Here is a 26,457-nt window from a genome sequence, read left to right as displayed (position 1 = left end):
TGTCCCAAACGCGTGCGGCAAAGCCCCCTTTCGCGAGAAAAAGCCAACCTCTTGTGAGAGAAAGCCAACTTCTTCGGGCATTTCGCGCTGCTCGATGTACGATGTGTGAAGTGTTCCAGCTATTGTAGCCGTAGAGTTTCGTATGCATTGGCGCTAAAGTATTGTCGCGTTCGAAAATACTTCGATATAAAGGATAATTCGGTTTAGCCGAGTTTTGACCGTATACCATTTGTTAAGAACGTTGATTATGTTCAACTTAATTGCGGGCTTCTCACCTGTGCCTCGCCAACCCGCTTGCAGGAGGTGTAGCGAAGCACGCCCAGGACCGCCTTTGCCGCCGCCGCCAAAAGCAGTGACCCAGCCGACGAGAAGGAGACGAGATGGCCCCCGAACGACGCGTGCCCATCCAGAAGTCCGACCTCAGCATCCTGGACAATGAGTTCAGCTCGATCCGGGAGCGTTTCGAGGCCGAGATGCGCAAGATGGAGGAGGAGATGTCGCGCTTCCGCTCCCAGCTCATGGACCACGAGCGCGACTTCTTCGCCAAGAGCAATGCGCCGCTCCAGGTGGGTCCGGGCGCCCCAGGAGGGCCCCCCGGTGCTGTGCAACCTGCTGCTGCAGTGAGTGGTGCATGGCTTCTCGCACGCCTTGCCGTCTTCTTCCTTCTTCTCCTTCCTCACAACCTGCTTCGTTCGCTTCGAAAGTAACGGAAAGAGTGCACGTGGGGGCTATTCCAGAAAACTTTCTCATGAGAGCCGAGGAAGGGTGGAATAGCGGGTGATACAGCTTGTAACTACGTCACTGCTGGAGTGATAAAGTTACAGGATAACTTGGCGTAGTAAGAGGCGGGAGGGGTGGCATATTCACTCTTTCTGTCCTTTGCCTCGCAAAGCTGCCTCTCCTTCCCCCTCGCGAGGAAAGGCAAAACAAACCTACAGAGAAGCGCAACTGATTCCATACATAACTATATGATTATAGCTTGTGAGCTACCAGCGAGCTAGGCCATTCAATTGGACTCTGAAGAATAAGATAAAGCTTTTTTTGTGCATGTTTAGTTCACACAATTTTCCGGCATATTCCTCATACTTGTAGAAAAGCCATCAAAAACACGGGACGCGAGAGAGGCAGACACACACAACGCTGCCATTGTGTGCGTCTCTCTCTCTGTTCCAGCTTTGAGTGCACCTCTGTGTGTTCCAGCATTGTGTGCATCTGCCTCTCTCGTGTTTTTGCTGGCTTTTCTTCAAGTAACATGAACCACCTGGCTCAGATATCAACTCTTCTCCTGATACTTGCTAAGTGGCATATATTCGGTTTGCTAATATGATTATGCTAATATGCACACATTAGTACCATTTATTGCTTAAAAAAGATGACCCGAAGAAACAAGAACGCACCGCCTGCCTGATAATAAAATTGAAACTACAAGCTTACCAATCCAGATGACTTTCTTAGAAGGAAAGCTTGCAGTTAAAAATTCATCCTGGTGTGGGGATAAAACACGACCGGCTCTCCAGAGTTGAACTGGGAGAATGCTGCACTCGTAGAACACTGACAACACAATATGGCCAAATAGACATAAAAATTGCACGAAGAGTCTGTGAAAAGCCTCCCACACTTGCAAGTGCTGAGTGAGACTCTTGTATTTAGTATTTAGAAGTGACTACTATCTGCGTCGCTGCTCCTCTACTTGAACGTGGCACAGCTTGGCAGCAGTGCGGTAGAGATTTTTGCAAATTTAACTTTGGAATATGTCTTTTTGATAACCAATCTCTACCTTTAAATGTGGCTTCACTGTAAGGCTAGGTACCCTGCCATGAAGCTGCACTCGAGGGCAAAGTATATGTTTGGCCTCTTGAACTTCGGACTTGCGAATTTTCGCTGCTGGCTATGTAGACGAAAATAGCTTCTTGCCTGTACAATACACTTAAATAGTTGCATGCCGCTTCTGCAGCGCACCTACTGAATGGGCAACCATAGAGCTGCTTTAGCCTTAATCTTCCTCTCCGACTTGTTGTTCTTCTGCACGAAATCTGAAAGCATGAGCTGTGCTGATTGAATTTTCCTTTTTGCACACTTCACATTCGAATTGGAAGAGATGATGCTGCACAAATGTCTCTGGAGCTTGTCCTCTGCTTTTTGCTCAGCATGGCCTTAACGCTCCTAATTTTCTTGGCAAGCTTTTGACAGCGCAGCACTTTCCCTGCTTGCTCATATACAGCTGGATGCTGTTATGCTTGTTTGATGTTGCATTGTGTTGTTTTTTTGTTGTTCCATAAAATTGACTAAAACTGCTGTAAATGTGCAAAGCCCTTACAGAAAATGTGAAGGTGAAATACATTGGGCTTCTAGGCTACCAGCAATGGCATGATATTATAGTTTACAAGGGTTTTACAACTTGTCTCTTGCCAGTGCTTTAAAAGTTTCATATATGTCCTTGTAGAAGGCTGTTGCTGTTATGGTCTCCTGCCTCTTGAGTTTTATGCTTGCTATTGAAACCAAGCACAGTCATAGACTTTTGTGTACTTTGTGCCTGCCAGATTATGCAAAAGTTAATTACATATGGCTGATTGTTCAGAGAATATTAACTAAATGAACATAGGGAAGTTTTTCAGCACTTGAACTGTAGCTGGGTGCACTGCTTAATGAAGTGGTTCGTATATGGTATCCTTATTTATAGTGCTTCCTGCTGACCAGAATTATAGACATGTCAATGCAAAACCCAATAGTAATGATATTTGAAATGCAGGTGCTCTTCTTATAGCTGGCTTTCAAATTGAAATTGACTGCTGCTCCCAATAATAATCTGCAGGAAATAGCCATTGCTTTACAAGCAAAGTCAACTTTTGCCTGTTGCTGGTGCATGATGCATGGTCGCATAACATGGTGTCTTCCTTTTGTTGTTATGCTGCCTCCAATATGTCGTCTCTCACATCATGGCAGCAATGTCATGTTCAGAGACAGTGGCAATTTTAAGTCAACCAGCAGGTACTGGTGTTGATATAGAAGGCTGTGTTATTGTTTTTCCTTCATATAAAAACAATGCATTCAGTGATAAGGGTGTTCGTCCAATCTCAGTCAAGCATCTTGGTGGTCTCGGAGGTGATAAACTTGATAAAAGGCAGGCGTGAACAGATTTCTAACTTAGTTGCACTGTGCCGTCTCACTGCTTGCTGGCGAGCAGGGATCGGGCCAGCTGCCACCAGGCATGGGCGCGGCCAGCAAGACCTGGCTGGACAGCATGAACTCGCCGCTCATTCAGGATGCCGAGGACGGAACCAAGCAGCTCAAGCTGCGCTTCGACGTCTCCCAGTACGCCCCTGAAGAGATTGTCGTCAAGACCATCGACAACAGGCTGCAGGTGGGTGCAGGGCTGGGAACAGGAAATGCAGTTCTTGCTGCCTTCATCACAAATAAGGTCTGCAAGGTCTGAAAAAAATATATACATTGGTTAAACTAGTCAATCTCAATGTCTGCTATGCGAGCTCAAGTGCCAAGTTATAGTGAGGTAAAATATTCTTTTTATTTAAGGAGCTGATGAGAAAATGTACCGGTTTTTTGATAGGCATAGCTAAAATATGATTATTATTCCTACTTTTCAGTGCCTGGCTCAAACAGGGCTTGCATTGTCAGTTTCACATTTGATAACATACACCGTGCTTGTAGCGTAATACGTAATGACACTTTATAGGTGGATTTAACGAGATAGAAAGAGAGTAAGGCTGATACGTATTAAGGTTTGCAGTTGAGCGCATGTTGCTTTTAGCCTGGAAAATACTATTCTGTAGCAAAGCGTGATTGCAAAGCAGGACCATTGTGCAGATTAATAGATGCACCATTTTGCTTTAGCTATAATTCAAATGCATAATTGCTTGTGAAGCTGCTTTTTTGGTGTCTTGCTTAATATCGGAGAGAAAAACAGGGCACGCTTTGAAAACTTCGAGGAAAAGGACAGAAAACTTCAGGAAAAGGACAGGATGATGAATTGGTATACTTCATGTGCAACTTGATGGCACTTTTTGTTATGTCCAGAATATCATTGTGCGTTTGAGTTGTTCTGTATGAATTCAGAGGAAACCATTGCATTTGACGTAACTTTAAGGGTTGGATATGTCTTACAAGCCTTTACAGCTTCCCGTTTCCTTCATATGCTATTCTGTCATCCGAATGCAGGTGCACGCCAAACACGAGGAAAAGTCTGAGAACCGGTCTGTATATCGGGAGTACAACCGGGAGTTCCTTCTGCCCAAGGGCACCAACCCTGAGCAGATCAAGTCGCAACTCTCCAAGGATGGCGTGCTCACAATAGAGGCCCCACTGCCTGCCCTCGAGGCACCCAACAAGGAGCGCAACATCCCCATTGACAAGAAGTAGAGTGCCCCTCTCTCTCTCATTTCCCAACCTTTCGTTTCCTGTCCTCTACGAGGCATGTTCATGGGATTTGGCCTGCCTGAAGCTTACACATGCCTCATAAAGGCAGTGCAGAAGCAGTGAAAGCGCATTTGAGACGTCAGCCTGGGCAGCGTTGTTGGCACTTGGATCTTTTTGGGTCGTTTCCTTGTAGTGCATTGCTGGTCTCGTGATTTGACCTCAAAAGTATCGGTCAATGCTTTCACTTTTTTTACATGCAGATTGGTACAGGTGTACAAAGGATAAAGTGGTGTGGGCAGCCTTGGTCACTGAACTTGGTCTCACAACAGAAACATGTTTGAGGGAGGCAAGGTTGTTTTCCTGCTTGGGAAATATGAAATGTGTAGAATAGCTAAAAAAGCGAGCTTTTTTTCAGAGTTTAAAGTAAAATTTTTATCACCTTTGTACACGAAAGCATCTGTATATAATGAATACTGTAATGAATGAATGAATGTACAACATAGCAGTTTCTCATGTACATTGCGAGGCTAGTTCTGGCCCGGGTATGATATGGCCACGTGGACCTGCAGTTTACTTTCTCACATTTTCTCAGATAGCGATGATGCTTTTCTACATGAAGCTTTTGTATATTCTGTAAAACTAGAGGTATTTCAAGCTAGCCATCACTGTTGCATGTGTGCACTATCGGAGAAGTTATGTTTGTAACTTCCGATTTATGCTTAAGACTTAAGAACGTAATGCACGAAAGTTGCAAGGCACGTAGATATCGCACCTGGGGCTGGGCCTTACACTTGCACATCATCACTGCCTCTGCACTGTTGTTCCAATTTATTTTATTTATTTTAGATACCCACATTTTGTGCTGTGTTTAGCTGAAGCGCTGTCAATCAAGAAATGACAGGATCTGATAGAGAGGGTGTGAAATGACGTACTACTGTACGTTGTCTCAATTTTATAGTGTGTTTTCCTGATGCATTGTCCAACAGAAATTTTTGGAGCTGCATTGTCACTGATGAACAGAGTTCACATGGTTCGCCCATCAATTTGGTATAAATCTTTTCGAACAAGTGCTTGAACAGAGCACATCAAACAAGCTTCAAGCAGCTTCATGCTTGTTTGCAACTGAACCGTTCATTGTTGCAGCGAGCACAGCTTGGCACGTCTGCACATGTAGACGTGGCAGACGCATTTTGTGCGAGTCTGACCATTAGCTAATATGCAGTCAGTTAAGTGTCGCTGATTGGATACTAGTGTGTTGCTGTAGCTTTAGCTAACGTTCACTGCACTTGTTAGCCAGCTTTTGTTACAGATGGTTTGCATTGACATCATCATGGCTACTATGTTGTAGTGACATGGTGGAAGGCTGCACAGGCTTAATTTTACTACTGAAACTAAGCTTTGAGCTTATTTTCAGCAGCACATCGCAAGCTATCGCAACTTTTAAGCATGCTGTCCATGATGTCTCACGGCAAGCTCTCTGTAGCTGGCATGAATTTGTCACTCATCACTGGCAACTTCCAAAGCCTTTCAATGTGCAGCTACACAGAAAGAGTTTTTTAAAGTGAGTAGTGCTTTCCCCTTTTATTTCTTTGACCCGGTGTGCTTTTTTTTTCCTCATTTGAGAAATTAAAAAGACAGCAGGAGGTCACTTCATTTAGTTGGAAAAGGTTCTGACACGGGTTATGGGAATTTCGATTATTTATAGTAAAAGGTGGCAGAACAGCGCAGTTTTATGGGTTTAGGTCCTGCCCTGATATAGTGCTTTTGTCTCGTTTCGTTAGTGTACCATATTTTGTCAGTGCTTTATTGAAATATTGTAGTGCCTGGCATCCAAAGTGCAATGGTGGTGCAGCTGTGCTGCCCTGCCTGTTTCGCATGTGCAGCTTCACTTGCGCTTAATGGAAATGAGCTTTAGTACTTAGAAGCTATTTGGTAAGCAACTTGCTCTTGCTTATCGTGGCAAGAGGTGACCAAGGGCAGATTATGACAACGATGGGCAAGTTTTGCCACCGAGTGCCTTACAGCTAGCTGCCTCCGATTCAAAATCTGGTCCCCGTCGTAGCATATCCACAAAATGGTTTACAACAGCTGTACAGCTGGACCCCTGTGTTCTGCAGTGAATTCTGTTTACACATAAATGGACAAAAATTTGCTTTCGTCACCGGACGTACTGTGACTTTTCTTGCATGCGTGTTTACTGTGGGATTTGAAATATAAAAGCAGTGGTTTCTTACTATACTGTTCGTTTCACACCTGCTGCTGCATGTACTGTCGAGTATTCTGTCCACTAAGTTTACAATGCCTTTTCATTGAGTGTGCGTGAAGCTGCACATGCTGAGGCGTCACTGTGTGCCACACTGGCAGTGCCATCCTACGAATTGTAGCTATGCATCGACAGCTGCGGCTTTTGCCCCTGCCCGCTTTTATAGAGTACTTATTTTTAGAGGGTGCGATGACATTCACGTATGTGTCAGACCCTGTGAGGTTATAGATGATGGTTGTGCTGGGTGCAATCTGAACAAATGCAAGTGTGGTGTGTGGCGTCCTTCAAGGGAATGGCACATCCATCGTGTGTTTTTTTTTATTTAGTGGTTTTACAGCTCTCTTGTTGAGTCCCATTTTATTTTATATGTCGCATTACCATGACAATGTTATTTCTTGACCTTTATTTTTCTCTAGGAGACGGCATGTTAAGAACGGCACACACAAGTTGCTGCAATTCTTCTAGCTGTGAATGTCTTTTATACTGACAGGCTTTAGTTTATTTAATTATGTCATTACTGTGGCTGGCATTCATAATATATTTCCCTTTTGGTGAAAAAAAAAGTCTCTGATCCTTATGTTTGAAATTCAAATAGGAAACGTCCTTGTTTCATAATAGGAGTGTTTGCATTATTAAAATGTAAGAAGTGTATCTGAGTTCACATATGCACAGAGCCTTGATGTTGTAGAGATTTGAAAAAAATTAATGATATATAAAAAACACTAATTGCTGTATGGAATAATCAGTTGGGCATCTAGGAACACTTCGCTGCATTTTAGTTTAGTCAAAGTTGGAATAGCCCCGGTGGGTAGAACTGATCAGTGATATTTACTACGGTGCCACGCTTGTTTCAGTACAAGACGTTTCTTCTCAATTTTGCAAATGAAATGACAGTATACACTTGCATTTGTGTAATTCTCACAGTTTTGTGCTTTGCATTTTTACAGTAAAAAATAGGCTCTCAGGACATGACATCAGAGTTGTGGATGATAGTGTATTGCCATGCAGATAATGTGTAAATCTTAAAATGAATGTCCATAATATGTGCTCTCTTTGCATTTGAGGAATACTATCACTGGTCTGCTATTGTTCAGTCTGTAAAGAATTCAGTGTGAGCTGATATTGAGCAGAAGTGGTTCTTTTCACCATCCTGTGCAGTAAACATGACTTGCAAGTTATGCACTGTTCACTCTCTTTAGTGGTGTTTCCTCACTATGTGAACGTGTGCAGTTGTGCTACCTGGTTCTTCCAAAGCCTTGCTTTAATCATCATTGGGTTTTTCCATGATGGTTTGTGAAATGTTGTATGATTTGGTATTGAGATTCTGTACTTTCTCTGATATTACAAACTAAACAAGTCTATGGCTTCGAGATGCAAACATGCTTTTTAGGTCAGTAAAAAGGTTAAATTTCTAGGTTTATTACTCTGGTTTATTCACCAAAAAAGGTTAACAAACTCTGGTTTATGCTGTTTTTTTGGGTATTAGCTGTTATGAAATAGTAGGCCTGATTGAGCCAACAATATGTAACAGTGCACCACTGGTGCTTAGATGCATTTGACAAAACTTATAAAGAGCGCATGTGACGTAATAAAATTGATACAAACATGAGAGGTGGTATACGTGGCAAGAACTGCCATACGCCAGCCATATTAGATCAAAACTGATGCAGAGGTGCTTTATTTTTACTGTGGTTTGTCTTACTTATCTTGATGCAGCTGAAATTGTACCGAAGGGCCTTGCGCAAAGTCACTTGTTATGATGCTGCTCTGTTGCTTGGTGTGTTGATGTTTTCATTTTTGGTGGGCGCATGTTTCCTGTGAGGCTCATTGGTGGGACCATAGCTGTGTTTGTGCTTAGCCTTTTCCTTTTTGGGAGAGTAGCAATGAAACCTCATGCAGAGTATGTTCTTGTGCCCAGCACATTGCCATGGCACTCTGCTTGACAGACCTGTGACGTTAGAAAGGTAGAGTGCATTCTGCTTTGTCAGTTTCTTTCTTTTTTTTACATATGTACGTGTGCGCTGCAAAGCCACACACGCCTTGCCCAATAAAGTGCAGCTTGTGCTGTTGCCAAGTTAAGTTGTTGTCATTTTTTTTATGTGAAGTAAATTCTTTGGTGCGTCAATGGCAACCAGTCACTGAAAGTTCAGCGTTTTGTTGGCATTTGCCACAACAGCGAAATTTGAGGTGAAAAGCACATTTAGTTCTCGTGAGGAAACAATGTGCAGAGTTTCATGTGCAAAGCTTATCTATCCACACCCCTGTTTTTTACAGCGAAAGCTGTTATGAGATCATTTCACCGTCCGTTTTTGGTGCCGTAGTTGTCCGCCGCCGCCGCCGGTGTCCGTAACCAGTATCGCTCGAAATAAGAAAAAAACTAAATAAGAAAAAAATTCCAGGATGGAACGAGGTTCGAACCTGGGCCCTCTGCGTGGGAGCCCAGTATTCAACCTCTGAGCCATGCCGGTGCTTGAAACTGCTTTGCAAAAAGGTCCTATACAGGCTTCATGTCGGGAAGGAACCACATTAGCATATGCAATATAGCGTGGTAAAAGAGTAGAATAAGCACCAAGCGTCGCACAACGCGAATTCTGTAACCAGGCGTCACACAATGCGAATTGCGCAACGAGTAGGTTGTTGAATGCTTCCAACCCATTACAAAGAGCTCTGCCATAATTCTTCATCGCCATCACGCACAGCATCAACAAAGTGCGCATAATGCCTTACATGCGTTTAGCAGGTACCACGGCTGTCTGTAGAATGACGAAAAATGGCACAGTGCCTACTGTCGTACTTCTCAAAAATTACAATGATTTATAGCGTAGTGGGTTCCTCGCAAGTGCACTTCTGTTGGTTGCCAAGGAAGCCCATAAGGCTCCCATGATCCATTTCCTCAGGGTCTCAATAAAGTCAATTCTCTCTCTCTCTCTCGCTCTACGTTTCTCCGTTAAAGTGTGTTATAAAGCGTGGTGGGACAGTTAAATAACGACTGGGCGTCACACAATATGCATTACGTAACTAGTGGGTCGTTTAAAGCTTCCAACCCATTACAAAGGGCGCAACCATAATTATTCATCGTCATCAACCGCCGCATCAACATAGTGCACATACTCGCTTACATATGGTACCTCGCTTCTCCGCAGAACAACGAATAATGTCGTGCTGGGTGCTTCCCAACTTCGCAAAAATTACGCTTTGTGGCGTAGTGGGTACGTTGCTAATGTACCTCTATTAGTAGCCACAGGAGAGTTTATAACGGGCTCTAGAAATGCCGCTCTTCCAGCTTTCGCTGTGACTGTGCTGCGCTTTCCGCGCAGGCCTGGCGTTTTTTGCTTTTTCCAGTGCTTATCTTGCTGGAGACTGTCCATCTAGAGGTATCATCCTACTACCTATGCACTACACTGTCTGGTTAGACTTGCAGTGTTTAAAGATAATTGTGCTGAATATTGTGGTCAGAGCATTTCAAATTGCAAAGTTATTACTCATTCAGTGAATTGGGATCAACTTATGAATGTGAACCCTATGGAGCTTCTGCACAGTACATATGGATTTTCCAAAGTTTTGTCGTTTTGATTTCAGGCGACGGTGTGACTTTGCAGTGGGTTGATTTTAGCGAGAGAGCTTGGATGGCGCTTGAGCTTCGTCTTCAAGAGCAGAACGCGATAGTGTAATCGGGCCCCGTGCGCACCGCCTTCTCAACTGCTAGCCTGGCTTCAGTTTTCGGTTCATGTCTCAACCGTGCCGCGAGGAAACGAACGCGTCTGTGCGTGCAACATTGGCCCTTTCAAACTATCCTAGAATGCCTACTGCAAGTACAGTTGCGCAGTGCCCACTACGCCATAATTTTTCCTTTTGCGAATCAGCGAAGGGCCCACTACGCGTCCGTAAGGCAACGCACAAACCTACGCAGCTGCTCGCTTTGTTGACGCTTTTGCTTATGATGGTGATTAAGTATGTCTGAACGCTTTGTAATAGGTGGGCCTTTAAAACACCCACTCGTTGCGCAGTTCACATGTTCTGACGCCTGGCGCGATTCTACCCTTCTGCCACGCAATCATACATGCGTTAAGGAGACTCTTCCGACTACATGACATTCATATGTGTTTTTTTCCGAATCAATTTCAAGCAGTGGCGTAGCTCTGTGGTGGGACACCTGCTTGCCACGCGGAAGGCATGGTTTCGATTCTCACTCGAACCGAAGATCTTTGTTGTTTATTTCATTTGCATCTTTCTCGATTTTTCGGTCACAGACAACGCTGATTTTTCGCTCACTACCAACGACGCCGACGCCGGCAACGGTATTTCTGCGATTCGAGCTCTTTAACGCTTTCGAATTAATAGTGTGAATCCCGCGCAAAGATGGCATGAACAATCACATGGTAAACACTGATATTCGATACGCACTCCTTCAAAGCGTCGTGAAACGTGACGAGCGTCGTGTCTTCCCTCTAGCGTGGCCTTCAATTCTCACAGGGCGAGCGGGGAACGCGGTGTGACAGCCAAGCCAGCGTCGGAGACTTATTTCTCGATATGGATGGATGCTGTGAGCAAGGCTTCCTCGCTTTTCTCGCTTGGGCTAAAGCCGCCGCCTCGCAGTGTTTTAAAGCGTTGACGAAATCACACTTCTATTGGAAACGCGCCTATTGGCACGGTCGTAGCAACGGCGCGTTGCCGGAGGTAATTGCGGACGCAAAGAAGTTTTTTTTCGAGCGTGGTGGCACGCATGTCACCGCGGACTCCCATATCATCCATCCAAGAGCACTGCGAGAGGATAGTGTGAAAGATAAAAGGCGCGTCCATGTAACCTTCGTAATGCGTTTGGCGGTAGCTCAGTGGGCTGAACGGCCGTCAGCCATCGTCGCGGGCTGAGAGGACGTGGGTTCGACTCCTGTGACTGGAACTTTTATAACTTTTTTCTTTGCCATCTGATGGGGTTCATTTTGCTGACGTATTTCCGTGACGGAAATACGTCATGAAAGTCTTGGTGGACCCCGGCATAAAACACTTTCGTGTTAAAATTGGGTGGAGTTGAACCCTCCAAATCACACCCCTGGCTACGCCACTGTAACGGACGGCCACCGGTGCGCGGACGGGGTAGGCAAACGGGCGCGGACACCGACAAACGCTGGAGTGCACGTCCAAACAAAGGGGAGCCGCTACTGCCACTACTCAAATCACGCTTCAGAATAATACTAAAGCCACATAAAGGCCTTGTGATCAATAATATGAGGACGGAAATTTCCAAACTCAATCATTCAAGCTGCAAGGGCATTGTTCCTGTTGAGAATCTGCGACCACACCAATATCGTGATGCCTATCGTAATGCAGAGAGGTGGGCGAGTTGGAATTGTGCATATTGTAAAAAAGTCAACGCAAACAAGACTGAACACAAGAATAGGACACAGTACGAGCGCTATCTAACAACTGAAGTTTAATGAAACCAAAATGAACACGGCGAAAACCTACACCTGCGTGCGCAGAAAATTTAGCTGACGTCAAAGAAATGGTTGAGCTTGCGTACCTAGCATTCTAGTAGAGAAACAGACGGTTCAGATATAGTCATTACCCTCGTTTCTGATAAAGAATGCTTCAGCGAGCTCACGCGCCCTTTTGTCTTTATGTTTCAGCATAATAACATTATTAATGAGAACTAACAGACAGCAATGCCAAGGAAAGTATAGGGGTGTTATTCGTAGTAATTAGAATATAAATGTGAACAAAGTAAAGTGGACGAAAAGATAACTAAGTTTCAGTCCACATATATACCCTATAAAGTGGACGGGAAGATGACCGCCGCCGTAGCTCAGTGGTAGAGCATCGGACGCGTTATTCGAAGGTCGCAGGTTCGGTCCCTGCCGGCGGCAAGTTATCTTTTCGTCCACTTTACTTTCTTCACATTTATATTCTAATTACTACAAATAACACCCCCTATACTTTCCTTGGCACTGCTGTCTGTTAGTTCTCATTAATATTGTGTCTAACAAAAAAAAAAAAAAACGAGCCCTTAAAAAGTAATCTTTCCTTCAAGCATAATAACATTGTTACTGAAAAACGGTTTGCATCCACATGATCTGCAATGGGCCGAAAGGTGTGACGTCGGCGTTTCCTTTTGAAGTATTGTCACGTGGTCGTGACGTCGACGAAGACAGCAGTCGGCGTTTGCAGGATGAAACTGTTTATTCGGCCGGACTTGTGGCCGGAAAATGAGAACTAGAACTACAGCGTTACACGCTGTACAATGATAGCGGCGAACAGGGCGTCGTCCGTCGATCAACTGGCAAGCGCTCAAGGGCGTCGGCTTTTATAGAGGCGCTATGGAACTTTCCAGCAATATCGCTGGTGGCGGCGTTATCTTTCGACAATGCTGGAACATTCGCGTGCGGCGCGCAATCTTAACAAAACGATCTACTAAAATCGTGAAGCTTCTCGAACACTGCTTCGCGGCCAGCGTCGAGCGTTGATAACCGTCCTTGCTGGTCAAACTCGAACACATCAAAATAAAAGAAGAAGCGGGCGTGGCATTGCCCCCCTCTGAAGAAAGCATCGTCCCGATGCTTGCAACAGAACATGGAAAGAAAAAAAAAAGTGCATACACAAATAAATTACAATAACAAAGGAAAAAGTAGAGTCCCCAGGTTCGCTAACGCGCAAAAAACGGCTTAAAGGGACACTAAAGAGAAACCGGAAGTTGACCTTCGATGGTAGATTATCTTATTACGATTACAACGGTACCATTGTTACGGCGAGCAGAGCTTTCGTAAGCGAGAAAATAGCGAAAAACAAAATGTGGGTGGCGACGCCACCTTGAAGTTTCCGCACTATTTGCCGTGACGTCACATGTTTTGAAGACGCCTACTAGGGACTACGTAGTTCGTATTCGGTAAAAATGAAGTACATTGTCCTCTGAGGGGGCCATAGACTTAACATACAAAGTTTGGGTTAATTTTGTCGAGCCAATGGCGCCAAAATACGATAAATACACTTTGAAATCAATGACGTCACTGCGGGGATATTTCGGCGCGAAATTTAAAAATGAAACTTTGAACTTGATTTTCTCCTCAATTAATAAACCTATGATGGCGAAATTAACAGCATTAGAGTTCTCAGAGCACAATTTATCGATCTAAACCGATTCGTTGTTTCTCATTAGTATCCCTATAAGGCGCACGACATGGACGACTTCAGGTCGTGCGCGGCGTCGCTGGGAGTTCGTAATGCCGTTCGGGACGACCTCGTAGTCAAGAGCGCCGTGACGTCGAAGCACCTTGTATGGCCCGAAGTATCGCCGAAGAAGTTTTTCACTGAGCCCACGTCGGCGTATCGGCGTCCAGACCCACACGCGGTCACCGGGTTGGTACTCCACGTGGCGTCGTCGAAGATTATAGTGACGGCTGGCGACCCTCTGCTGGTTCTTGATGCGCAGGCGGGCGAGCTGTCGAGCTTCTTCGGCGCGTTGCAAATAGGCGGCAACGTCGAGATCGTCTTTGTCGGTGGCGGTTGGTAGTATTGCGTCGAGCGTCGTTGCTGGGCTCCTTCCGTAGACCAGCTTGTACGGCGTCATTTGCGTCGTTTCTTGGATGGCCGTGTTGTATGCGAATGTCACATACGGAAGGATGGCATCCCACGTCTTGTGTTCGACGTCGACATACATGGCCAGCATGTCGGCGATGGTCTTGTTTAGCCGCTCGGTGAGGCCATTGGTCTGTGGGTGGTACGCTGTGGTCCGGCGGTGGCTTGTTTGGCTGTATCTCAGTATTGCCTGAGTTAGGTCAGCAGTAAACGCCGTACCTCTGTCGGTGATGAGGACCTCTGGGGCGCCATGACGCACGACGATGTGCTCAACGAAGAACTTCGCTACCTCGGCGGCACTGCCTCTGGATAGGGCCCTTGTCTCGGCGTAGCGGGTGAGGTAGTCGGTAGCTACGACGATCCATTTGTTTCCGGTATTGGACGTCGGGAACGGCCCCAGTAAGTCCATCCCAATTTGCTGGAACGGCAGCGAGGTGGCTGGATAGGCTGCAGAAGTCCGGCTGGCCTAGTCGGCGGTGTCTTGCGTCGCTGACAGTCCCGGCAGGTCTTGACGTAGCGAGTTACGTAGGCGACAAGGCGCGGCCAGTAGTACTTTTCCTGTATTCTTGCGAGCGTGCGAGAAACACCCAGGTGTCCAGACGTCGGGTCGTCATGCAGAGCCTGGAGGACCTCTGGTCGCAATGTCGAGGGCACTACGAGAAGGGAATCGGCTCGAAGCGGCGAGAAGTTCTTCTTAAGGAGAACACCGTTGCGCAAGAAAAACGACGTCAGTCCTCGGGTGAATACCTTGGGAACAATGGTGGTCCTGCCCTCGAGGTATTCCACAAGGCCCCTGAGTTCTGGGTCCGCTCGCTGTCGTTCGGCGAAGTCTTCGGCACTTATGGTTCCCAAGAAGCAGTCATCCTCCATGTCGTCCTGCGGCGGTGGGTCGGCGGGGGCGCGGGACAGGCAGTCAGCGTCGGAGTGTTTTCTTCCGGACTTGTAAACGACGGTTATGTCAAATTCTTGAAGTCGTAGGCTCCACCGTGCGAGGCGACCTGAAGGGTCCTTCAAGTCAGCTAGCCAACACAAGGCGTGGTGGTCGCTCTCAACTTTGAAGGGCCGGCCGTAGAGGTAGGGGCGAAACTTCGATGTAGCCCAGATGATGGCGAGGCACTCCTTTTCTGTTGTGGAGTAGTTGATTTCTGCCTTTGATAGCGACCGGCTAGCATGATTGATGACCCTTTCGAATCCGTCGGTCTTCTGCACAAGGACGGCGCCGAGTCCTACGCTGCTTGCGTCGGTGTGGATTTCCGTATCGGCGTATTCGTCGAAATGCGCAAGTATCGGAGGCGTCTGCAGGCGTCGTTTCAATTCTTGAAATGCTTGAACTTGCGACGTTTCCCACCTGAATTCGACGTCGGCCTTCGTGAGTTGCGTCAGTGGCTCGGCGATCCGTGAAAATTCCTTGACGAAACGTCTGTAATAGGCGCACAAGCCGAGAAAAGGGCGTACGGCCTTCTTGTCGGTGGGTGTCGGGAAGTCAGCGATGGCAGCTGTTTTCCGCGGGTCCGGGCGAACATCATCCTTGCTGATCACGTGACCCAAGAACAAGAGCTCCTCGTACGCGAAGCGGCACTTTTCAGGCTTCAAGGTGAGTCCGGAGGTCTTGATTGCTTGAAGTACAACTTCAAGGGGCCGAAGGTGTTCGTCGAAGTTTGAGGAAAACACAACGACATCGTCCAAGTACACGAGACACGTCTGCCACTTTAAGCCGGCCAGTACTGTATCCATAACCCGTTGAAAAGTCGCAGGTGCCGAGCAAAGACCAAAGGGCATGACCCTGAACTCGAACAGGCCGTCTGGTGTTATAAAAACTGTTTATTTGGCCGAACTTGTGGCCGGAAAATGAGAACTAGAACTACAGCAATACACGCTGTACAATGATAGCGGCGAACAGGGCGTCGTCCGTCGATCAACTGACAAGCGGTCAAGCGCGTCGGCTTTTATACAGGCGCTCTGGAACTTTCCAGCAATATCGCTGGTGGCGGCGTTGTCTCTCGACAAAGCTGGAACATTCGCGTGCGGCGCGCAATCTGAACAAAACGATCTACTAAAATCGTGAAGCTTCTCGAACACTGCTTCGCGGCCAGCGTCGAGCGTTGATAACCGTCCTTGCTGGTCAAACTCGAACACATCAAAATAAAAGAAGCGGGCGTGGCAGTATTATTGTGCTGGCAAAGCCTTTCGTTGATGCATTTGCCGGACTGGCCTACATACACCTTTCCACAGAAGAGGAGAATTCTACAGACCACACCAACGGAGCAGGAAATGGCGGGATTGCGATGTTTCACCATGCAACCTACACCCACTTTTCGAGCCCTATTTTCAATCGCAGCACAAGCTTTTCCAACTCTTTGGTTCGAGGAAAAGAGAACGTCGACGTCAAAAGTTTTAGCTATCTTCTTAAATACATAAGGCATGATAGCATATTTTTTGGACTTATCGCCCGGTTCAGCGGTGTCAAACGGGCGGAATTTACACTTATTAATCTTTAATTCAGACGGTGACATAAGCACATGAACAGGGAACCCAGCGTTTTTTAGTCGACCTACCTGCTGCAGAAAGCTATCCTTACATTTGTGTATGCAGGACTTCTTGAGGGCGGTCTGTAAAGAGTTCATAGCAATGGCAGCGCTCGTACTGTGATAGCGCTCGTACTGTGTCCTATTGTGTTCCGTCTTGTTTGCGCCCATTTTATACAATATGCCTATTGTAACACTCCGACGTGGCCATCGTACGCAGAATAACATGAGTGGAATCACGCGGAAAATAGCACCTGTTTAATGCAGCGCCGCAGGAACACGGATGTGTTGCGAAGTGCGCCTTGTTGGGGCGGCAGAACCAGGAACCCGGAGCTGCCCAAAGAAATTGAAAAATGCCCAACGTAAGAATACAGCTAGGCAGTAGAAGACCGAAAACACCATAGCGTTGGTTCAACTCGGAGGCGGAGGAGATATGCTTCCGATACCAGTCCATATATCGATTGCCGCGAATAAGCGGACTGAAAAGAACGCCGTCAGGCATATCAAAAGACGCGTCAAGCATATTAAAGCATGACTTACGCATCCAAAAGCTAGAGACAAGACAACGCGAAACACCGAGCGCAGCTGATCGGGCAGAAAAAAGAGCCATAATCTGGAAGGGAAAGTCGGAGTTGGAGAAAAGCTTAAACCACCCAATTCCAACTAAAAATTGTTAACCAAACAAAAAAGGATCTCCTAAAGCTATGGAGGCAATGAAGATTTTCCCAATCGCATCGCAAGCTCTAGCATCCCAAATTTCGCACACCGCGACGGCAACGTTGACGCAGCTTCAATAAATGATACGGGGTAATATGAAAGTATTAATGTATAAGATTGTGACTGTGGCCAGCCAACAGCTAATGGAATTCTGAACGATGATGACGAACGAATACAAAAAAAAAGTACCAGTCACATGTAAAGACTTCACAAATTGTTTTATCTCTTCATGCATCAGTGGCCAGTAAAAATCTCCGAGGGTACGTTCTATAGTATGTCGGACGCCCTAATGACCAGCCATGATGCCCTCGTGCGCAACTTTCAAAATATGCTGTCGAAGCGTGGTTGGCACGACTACTTGTTTAAAGGTCCTTCCCGTAGAAAGACTGTAATGTCGATACAGTAGACCCGCCTCTTCAGATAAGCGATACGTAGTGCGAAACTCCTTCTCAATCTTACCGAAGCAGATCTTCAGACTTTGACCTTCTTTCTGTTTCTCAGCTAGCTGCGCTCGGTTCACTTCTAGAGAACCAACTAGCGGTCTTCCCCTGTGTCCGGGCGACGGCAGAAACCAAAGCTGACTTTTCCCTACACGCCGGCGATTTGCTCGAGCCAGTTGTTTCAGGGAACAGGTCGTCAGAATACTCCCAAGCAAGATCTGGCTGCTGTCGTTCTTCTACTCCTGGAATATTGCCGAGCACGAGGTTGTACGGTAGGTTAGTCATGCATAATGCACTTACGCCACCAACAAAGTCGGGCTTGTGTATTCGGATGTTTGCTTCAGGCAATTCCTTGGCATTCCCATCCAAAGGCATAAGTATTGCGGTCTTCCTGGTCAGGCATCGATCCGGTACTAACTCACGCTGGACGATGGTCGTGTTGCTCCCTGTGTCTCATAAGACACGTGCGAGTTGTCCTAGCACCCGTCCTTCGACCACTGGCATGTTGTCGACCAAGAACACAAGTGGCTTCTCGCACTTGGCGGATTCAACTGCGGCGCATGTCTCATCCGTGGGAACAATTCCTGCCTTTTCCATAAATCTACCGTGGCACAAGACACAGACTTGTCCTTGCTCTGATCCTTGCAGTAGATGGCTTTGTGGCCAAGCCGCCCACATGTTTTGCGCTTCACAAACTCTTCGGCGTGGTGCGACAATCGAGCGCTATGTCCTATGCAGGGTGTCGGAACGACATGTTTTTCGTTTCGGTTTTAGTTTCGTTCCACCGCAAAAAGTTCCGTTCCGTTTCTGTTCCGGAACGAAAAAAAAAATGTTCCGTAACGGTTCGTAACGGTTTTTTTAAAGGGGCCCTGCAACACTTTTCGAGCATGCTCAAAAAGCGCTGCCGATCGGTAGTCGAGGCTCCCGAGAACACGCGAGCCAAATATTATAGCGATGCGCACGGCCTGGAATTTACAATAAATTCTCAAAGTCAGCTGAAAATCGCTCCCTCTTCTCTCGACAAATGATGTATTAGTCCGCAAAATATGACGCGATTGTCGGCAGTTCCACCATTGGCTGATGTTATAATCACGATAACACCCTCATTATTACTTTCGTTGTTAATTTTGAGTTCAATAAGTAGATAATATGTATGTTTATATTATGTTATCGCGTTAAAAACACCGAACAAACATTAATATTAGCACTTCCGGTCTCACCGACAGCTCGTCTGCTCGTAGTTGCGTGGTTCCGTTTTCTTCGCCATGCGCAGTGCCGAAAACGTGAATATTTCTGTGCTTTTGACCGTCGCCGGTTGCCCTTGAGAGTGGCAGCCGTTCGAGTGTTGCCTCGTCAGCTGAGAACTGCATCGTCGGCACGTTCTCACGACGGACCGAGGCAGGGGCGCAGCGTGTCTCCGATAACAATGCTGGCGTCCGGTAATGGCGGCGCTTCGGGGTCGTCTGCCAGTGCCGTCTTACGAGGCGGTGTATCGGAGTATGGGCCGAAACCGATCTCAGCTGTCATTCGTTCCAAACGAGCGCGCACGTTTGCTTCCATGGTTGGCAGAGCGATGAAAACACTACGGCGTTCGAGGTGCACACCCAACATTACCAAACCGACGCGCAGTTTTCAAGCACGCGCGATACACAGCGCGATCGACTCCGCTCGACGAGAACGACGCAAGCCGACCGGAAGTGGCGGCACAGACCACGTGGTTACGCCGAGACGCCAGAGAGAAAAAAATGAACAAAATGCCGCCGGCGCTGACGTCGCCTCCTCGCACCTCCGCCCTCCCTCCCTCCCCTCACGCCGCGCGCAGCTTTCCGCGCGCTCGCTGCGTTGAGTTGAGAGAGAAAGCTGCGGAACGTGATCTCTATAATTTGGTAACACCACTTATACTTGACGGATTCGAAAAATTTTTGCGGCATTTGGCTCGTGAAGAGTCATACGTCAATAATGGGACTATTCCAATATAACAAAGAAAGGTGTTGCAGGGCCCCTTTAATGCAAAAATTTGAAGCTAAGGTAATCGTAAAGAATATTGCATTTGTGATGTAGTTACTTGCCCCCCTCTTAGGAAAGTGGGACAAGGGTGAAACACGTTCTTCAGAGGAGCTGAAGTAACTGTACGACGAATTCCTACCAACTAGCACAAACCAGTATTAACGGAACAAAGTCATAGTATTTATTTTCTCAAAAGACAAATACGAATTTTTTTAGTGGGCTCAATGCTTTGTGTCAAGGGAGTGAGAACGATCTCAGAAGCAGCACGTCACTGAGTGTACTTTCTGGTGTGCGAGACCGCTCTTCTGATAAAAAGATCGCCAGGCCTGCGCGGAACACGCAGCACAGTCACAACGAAAGCAGGAAGAGCGGACTTTGGAGAACCCATTGTAGAGTCTCTTGGGGCAACTATTACAAGTACACATGCAAGCACCCACTACGCCATAAATCATCGCAATTTTTTTGAAGTAGCGCTGTACCCACTATGCCATTTTTCGTCATTATTCGGAGAATCGTGGTACCCGCTACACATCTGTAAGGCATTATGTGCACTTTGTGCTGTGACTGATGACGATGAAGTATTATGGCTGGGCACGTTGCAGTGGGTGGGAAGTAGTGTAGCGGAACGGGCACCTCCATTCCATTCCAATTCCATTCCGGCGAATTAGAACTTGCCGCAGTTCCATTCCTTTCAATTCCTCGGAATGAAAAAACTTAGCCTATTCCCACTCTAGGAATGGCCGGGCAGTTCTATTCCATTCCTGTAATTCTTCAACGTAGGAAAGGCATCTTGATAGTTTTATCGAGTTAAGAATGAACGCCGCATAAAGCTGATGTCATCAGATGTATTAGGAACTGCAAAAGTACGCAAAACAGGTTAACAAGGTCGAGGGATAGTAGCTTGGTGACATATCTCGTGCAGCAACCACGCTACTAATTCACATAGGGGCAGTTCTCCCGCTACCTATAGTATTTGCATGGTCAGCATGTTTGAACGAATGGTGGTGTTTTAATATTGTTTATGCTTAAATGTGTTAATGCTAAAATGACGACATAGCGTATTTTTATGCTGACTAAAGTAGTATTCAACAAGACTAAGCAGTTTTGCCACGCGTCTGGAGCGGTCGTGAATATGGAGAAAACTAAGATTTGGTTAATGGGGAATAAGACCCTCTAGATCTGCTGGTATTAGTTGGAACAGTGCACCGCTCGGGCACCTTGTGCCTTTGTATCGAATAGGGAACACTGGGCCGCACTGCTCGTCAGCACTCACGCTTTTCAAGTGCGCCTCGCAAGCATGGATTGGGTGAGGAGAACTTTCTATGTTGGCCTGTGCGCAGGTATGCAATGCCTTCCTTGTCGCAAAGGGTATTTACGTGTGTCAGGTACTAAACTGCTCGTGAGATAAAGATCAGGCTGTGCATAGAGTATTCGCCACTTTCGTGTGGGGGCATCAACGCGAACAAACGCGAAGGGTAATTTGTTTCTCCCTTCAGTATCTGCTGGGATAATGTATTTGTTTGTACACTAACTTATGCCTCGGTTTGTAGTAGGCGCGTTGGTTATAAATGCACCGTGCTTGTAATCAGCCAAGCCATTTTAAAAATACTGCTTTATTGTTAATTTCGAGGCTCTAGCTGACTTACTAATGTTTGAAGTTTGAAAAGCAGCACGTAGACGAAAACGTGCTCTATTTTAAGAAAAAGACGTAATTCCATTCCCATTCCATTCCATGCAAAAGGCGCTTAATTCGATTTCCATTCCATTTCTGCAAGCGTTGTCCCCATTCCATTCCGGGGTCGCGAAAATGTGGAATGATTCCGGAGTCATTCCAATTCTGGTGAGGCAACTGCGCAACACTGGTGGGAAGCATTAAACAACAGACTCCTTGCGCTATTAGCATTGTGAGATGACTGGTTGTTATTTTACTCTTCTGGAACGCTATATCACATATATTAACACGATTCCTTGCCCGACATGACACCTGTATAGAGTATTTTTGCGAAGGAGTTACAAGCACCAGCGTGGCACTGCGGTGGAAGACCCGACTGCCACGCAGACGGCGCGGGTTGAAGTCCCATCCGATCCTAGAAATTTGTTTCTCATTAAATTTTTTCTTATATCACGCGATAGCGGTCACGGACACCAGCGGCGGCGGACAACTATGGCGGCAAAATCAGCTGTTGTGATCTCATAACAGCTTTCGCTGTAACAAACTTCGGCGCCGACAATGCCCTCTCTACGCTGCCCTGCGTGACAGGCCCGCAAAAGTCCACTTGCGTTAATATAAACATCTCTGGTTGCCACTGTTTTTGCTTTTCCCACAATTTCAACATATCTTTTCCTTGGAATTCCTGCCTGAGGTACGCGCTAATACTACACCCTGAGATATGCTCACAATGCATGAGCTCAGTTGCTCCGGATTGGGAAGTTTTCTCGTGAACCGAAAAACGATTGAAAAAATTTCGGTTTCACTCCGGAACGAAATAATAGATAAAGTTTCGGTTACGTTTTCGTTCCGGTCGAAAATATCGTTTTTTTCGTTTTTCGTTTTCGGTTTTCGTTCCGTTCCGACACCCTGGTCCTATGCGATGACACAGGAAGCAACTCGGTTGTTTGTTCTGTGACGGAGCACCAGGTTTATTTGCATTCTTTGCATCATCTGCGGTTCTTGCAATATTAGTAACGCTCTTAGCTTCGAGAACAGTCGGTGCACTCAGAAAGTGATGCAAGGGTTTTGCATTCTCTCTCTTTGACGAAGATGACAAGCTTCGGGTGACAGCAAAAAATTGCTCGGCTATAACATGATCTCGAAGGCCATCAAATGTTAGCGAACGTCAGCCATCTCGATCCACTTCTCGAAATAACTTGAGACCCTTGCTGCCAACTGTTTCCCAGTTTCGACATCTTCCGGCCGGGCTTTCCCAAATTTGTCTTTAAATCCCTGTGCCATAAATATTAAGCGCTTAAGTAGAGCTGTTTTCACTTCGTCCTATAGTCTAGAGCCTCCTTAGCAGTCATGCGACCAATGACAGTGAGTGTATCGCTTGTTAAGCACATGCTTACTGCAACACCCCATTTATCTCTAGGCTGGTTTTAGATGCGAAGTATCTCTTGCTCGGGGGTATGTAACGCGGCGTGGTAATCCGCACGTGGCGTAGTAGTCCGCACTCACACTACGCATGAGCGACTCTCCTCCTTCCCTCTTTCCAACAGCTGCGCGTTAGTCTCTCCACTTCTCTACCAGCACCTGCTTGCGCTTCTCCAGCGTTCTCGCTTCTGCTCTCACGGCGCGTACGCTACTCTCCTCCTTTAGTCTCCTCTCCTTCAAGTGGTAGAGCGCTGCGCGCGTTCAGTCCAGCGCTTGCCTCGGTTGGCTCCTCTGAAACGCGGGCTCCACATGCCGAAATTCTCTCCTGCGCAGCGCCGCGATGAGGGCCATCGAATACGCGTCCCCTCCCCCCCTCTCTCGTCTCCTACGCTGCCTCTCTCTCGCGCGCCTGTCAACCGCGTTCCCCGCACGCCCTGTGAGAATTAATGGCCAGGCTAGAGGGAAGACACGACGCGCGTAGTGTTCCTCTTGGCGTTCCACGACGCGAGGTTGGTAGCATGCCCAGCGAACGCCAACAGAACGCGATCGTGCCAGTGTTCCGGCTTCGCATCGCCTCACGGTCCCCTTTAGCGGGAGATGGTGCAATTTTTTCCCCAGTAGCTACGCCTTCAAACTTCTCCAAATACGCATGCAGGTCATCGGGTTGCTCGTCGAACAGCGACGGTAACTTTTGCGGATTCCGGCATGAACTGTTTGCCGACGGTACGAGTGCTGTCGCCGCAGATTCACTCTGAGAACCTTCCTAGGTGAAGCTTGAGCTTAAGTTGCTGAATTTGTAACTGCCTCTCGTCCGCTAACCGCTGCTTCTTTGATCTAGCTCTTCTCTCAGCTGCTCGTTCATCGCTCTGCATAGGCTGTTCTCGCTTAATCCGCGTGCGAAGTTCCGCGCCAGCCAAACCTAACTGCTTTGGCAGCGCCTCTAACTTATCTAGATCCATACCTTTCGCCTTGTGTTCCGTGCACACACCTGAATGGCGATTTCCGCGTCGGAGATGTCACTGTCGGATCCTAGCAGGCTCGCCAATGTGATAAATGGATAATGCGGGCCCAGGATACGTAGAAAGTGACACGGCAGTCAGGTGTTTTGTGCAGACACCACAGACTATAATACAAAGATACGATCCATCTCACGCTCGACAGAACAACAGAACACTGATAGTCATACTTTTAAATGTCTGGAAGTCCTACGCGCATAGACACCCATCAACCGTCCTACTCGCCAGTATGTAGTAGCGTTGCGGTGAGGTGTGTCGCCGTGGACGCTCAGCGAGGCAGTGGGAAGTCCAGAACCTCTCAAGATGCTTTGACCGGTCCGTGACGGGGTAGCGGTATAGGCAGGATACCAGGCCACTGCAGTACAATTCAGTGGCCAGTCGCAGGCACGAGCCGCGTGCACCTCGTATCACCTGGTCTCACCTGGTCTGTAGGCGGTTGCCCCTTTGATGCCAGGCCACGAACACCCAGGTCCTCAGGTCAAGTACAGTGTCGAAGGAAGCAGGCTCAGAACGAGAACTACGCCCACCAGATCCACATTGCTGCAGGACGCCCGGTTGAAGAAGACCGCGCCCCGAACCGCCGGTCAGCAAGCTGCCGTTCGATCCGCTCGAGCCGCACACAGCGCTCGCTATTCCTTTTCGTCTTCTTCCCGTCACAGGCACATAAAGCAGAGCAGAACTGCCGTTCCATCTTCGCTTCGTCGCAGCCAGACAATCGACATCATTAGGGGCGTAGCCAGAATTTTTTTTCGGGGGGGGGGGGGGTTCAACCATACTTCATGTATGTTCGTGCGTGTGTTTGTATGTGTGCGTGCATATATACGCAAGCAAAAATGAAAATTTTCTGGGGGGGGGGGTTGAAACACCCCCCCCCCCTGGCTACATCAGTACAGAGGCATCTACTGAAACACATAGCTCCGCTTGCGGTAAAGGCCCAGGGTCACACTATTGAACTGACAATGAGTGGGCCACCTACTGCAGAGCCCTGTCGGGTAATCTGGAAACAGCCAAGTATACTACGGAACATGTTAGATCCGACAGCCACACATACTGAGAATAACAAGAAACTCCAAATCGTATCGGATAATGCCAAGGGGACCGATGCCTAATTGGCTGAAGCCTTCAAAAATAAGTACAGTCAAGCGCGTTATGAAGATTATCGCGCGAGCGCCGACAGGCCTAGCGTTCCAGGGGCCTAGCGGCACGTTTCGAAACATTGAAAATCAAGATTATGCGTTCTTCTCGCCCTCGTTGCCTGTTTCATGATACAACAATCTCCCCTACGACGAACTCTACGCTATCTCTCTCTATTTTAAGCTTTCCATCCGTTGCGATCAAGTGTATTCTTCGTTGGGCTCTTATATTCGCGGACGATAATAAAAATTGCTAGGAAAGGTCTGGTAGCTGGTGCTTGGCACTGCTTCGTTTGAATGGCTTGCTAAATTGAAGGAAATATATCGCGTTCTCTTAAAAAAAAGCGCCTTCCTCCGACGGGCATCGTCGCAGCTTAGGGAACAGCAAAAAGAGTGGGCGTAGCTTGCCTGATATCTCCCTCTTCTCGGAAGAGTATTCTGGGCTTTGGCGCTATTGTAGTTCTTAGTCGACGCTCGCGCGATAACCTTCAAATCGCGCTCGACTGTACATCGGATCCTCACCCGTGACTGCATCGCCCCGTGCGACGAAAGTACGCCTGAAAGGCGAACCCCAAATTGGACATAGATATTGTCACGTGGTCATAACAGAACATGGAAGGGAAAAAGAGTTTATACGCAAATAAAGCACAATACTAAAACAAAAAGTAGAGTCCTCTGGTTCGCTAACGCGTATAAAACGGCTTAAAGCGCATGACATGGGCGACTTGAGGTTGTGTGCGGCGCCGCTGAGAGTTCGTAATGCCGTACGGGATGACGTAGTCTAGAGCGCCGAGACGTCAAAGCACCACGTGTGGCCGGAAGCAATGGCATAGGCAGACATTGTTTTAGGGGGGGGGGGCACCTTCTTGTTCCGACATGGGGTCCGGGAGGATAAGTATGGTGGTGTCATTTTGTGCCTTGTGTCCCATGGTGAAAAAAAATTGGGGGGGGGGGGGGGGGGGCACGGGCCCGGTGTGCCACCATCTGGATACACCACTTGTCGGAAGCAGGGCTGGGCAGAGATACTCAGAAAAGTATTCCGGAATACAGATATCGAAATACATGAACTGGAAGCCTAAAATACAGATACTGAGATACATTTGCCTTTAACGTAACGGGATATTTCGGAGATACTTTTGCAATAAGAAGAAAAAAGTATTCCGGAATACAGTTACAGCGATACAGATACTGGAATACTTTTTTTTTTATTTGAAGGAGGCTCATACTAGGCAAAGACACTTATTAGTGCAGCATAATGTTGTAATTAAAGTTACAGCGCATCGAAACGTTCAGTTCATTTATTTATTTATTTATTTATTACAGTA

At 47.1% G+C, this 26,457-nt stretch overlaps 1 protein-coding gene across 3 annotated transcripts in view; it reads left to right on the top strand.

The window, feature by feature from the left end:
* Positions 1 to 26,457, top strand: part of LOC119384011 (heat shock protein beta-6) — a 91,729-nt gene that overhangs the window by 47,294 nt on the left and 17,978 nt on the right. For 2 of the 3 annotated variants that reach the window (XM_037652293.2, XM_037652294.2), the window contains exons 2-4: positions 301 to 620; positions 3,185 to 3,361; positions 4,174 to 4,370. In XM_037652293.2, the coding sequence (XP_037508221.2) occupies positions 381 to 620; positions 3,185 to 3,361; positions 4,174 to 4,370 (614 nt within the window). In that variant the 5' untranslated portion in view covers positions 301 to 380. The remainder of the gene's footprint in view (positions 1 to 300; positions 621 to 3,184; positions 3,362 to 4,173; positions 4,371 to 26,457) is intronic. The other variant, XM_037652295.2, reaches the window with a different exon arrangement.

The sequence above is a fragment of the Rhipicephalus sanguineus genome, chromosome 2 (assembly GCF_013339695.2).
Source record: "Rhipicephalus sanguineus isolate Rsan-2018 chromosome 2, BIME_Rsan_1.4, whole genome shotgun sequence".
NCBI classification, from domain to species: domain Eukaryota; kingdom Metazoa; phylum Arthropoda; class Arachnida; order Ixodida; family Ixodidae; genus Rhipicephalus; species Rhipicephalus sanguineus.
Note: the sequence above shows the minus strand (reverse complement) of the source record. Positions and strands in the feature narration are given on the sequence as shown.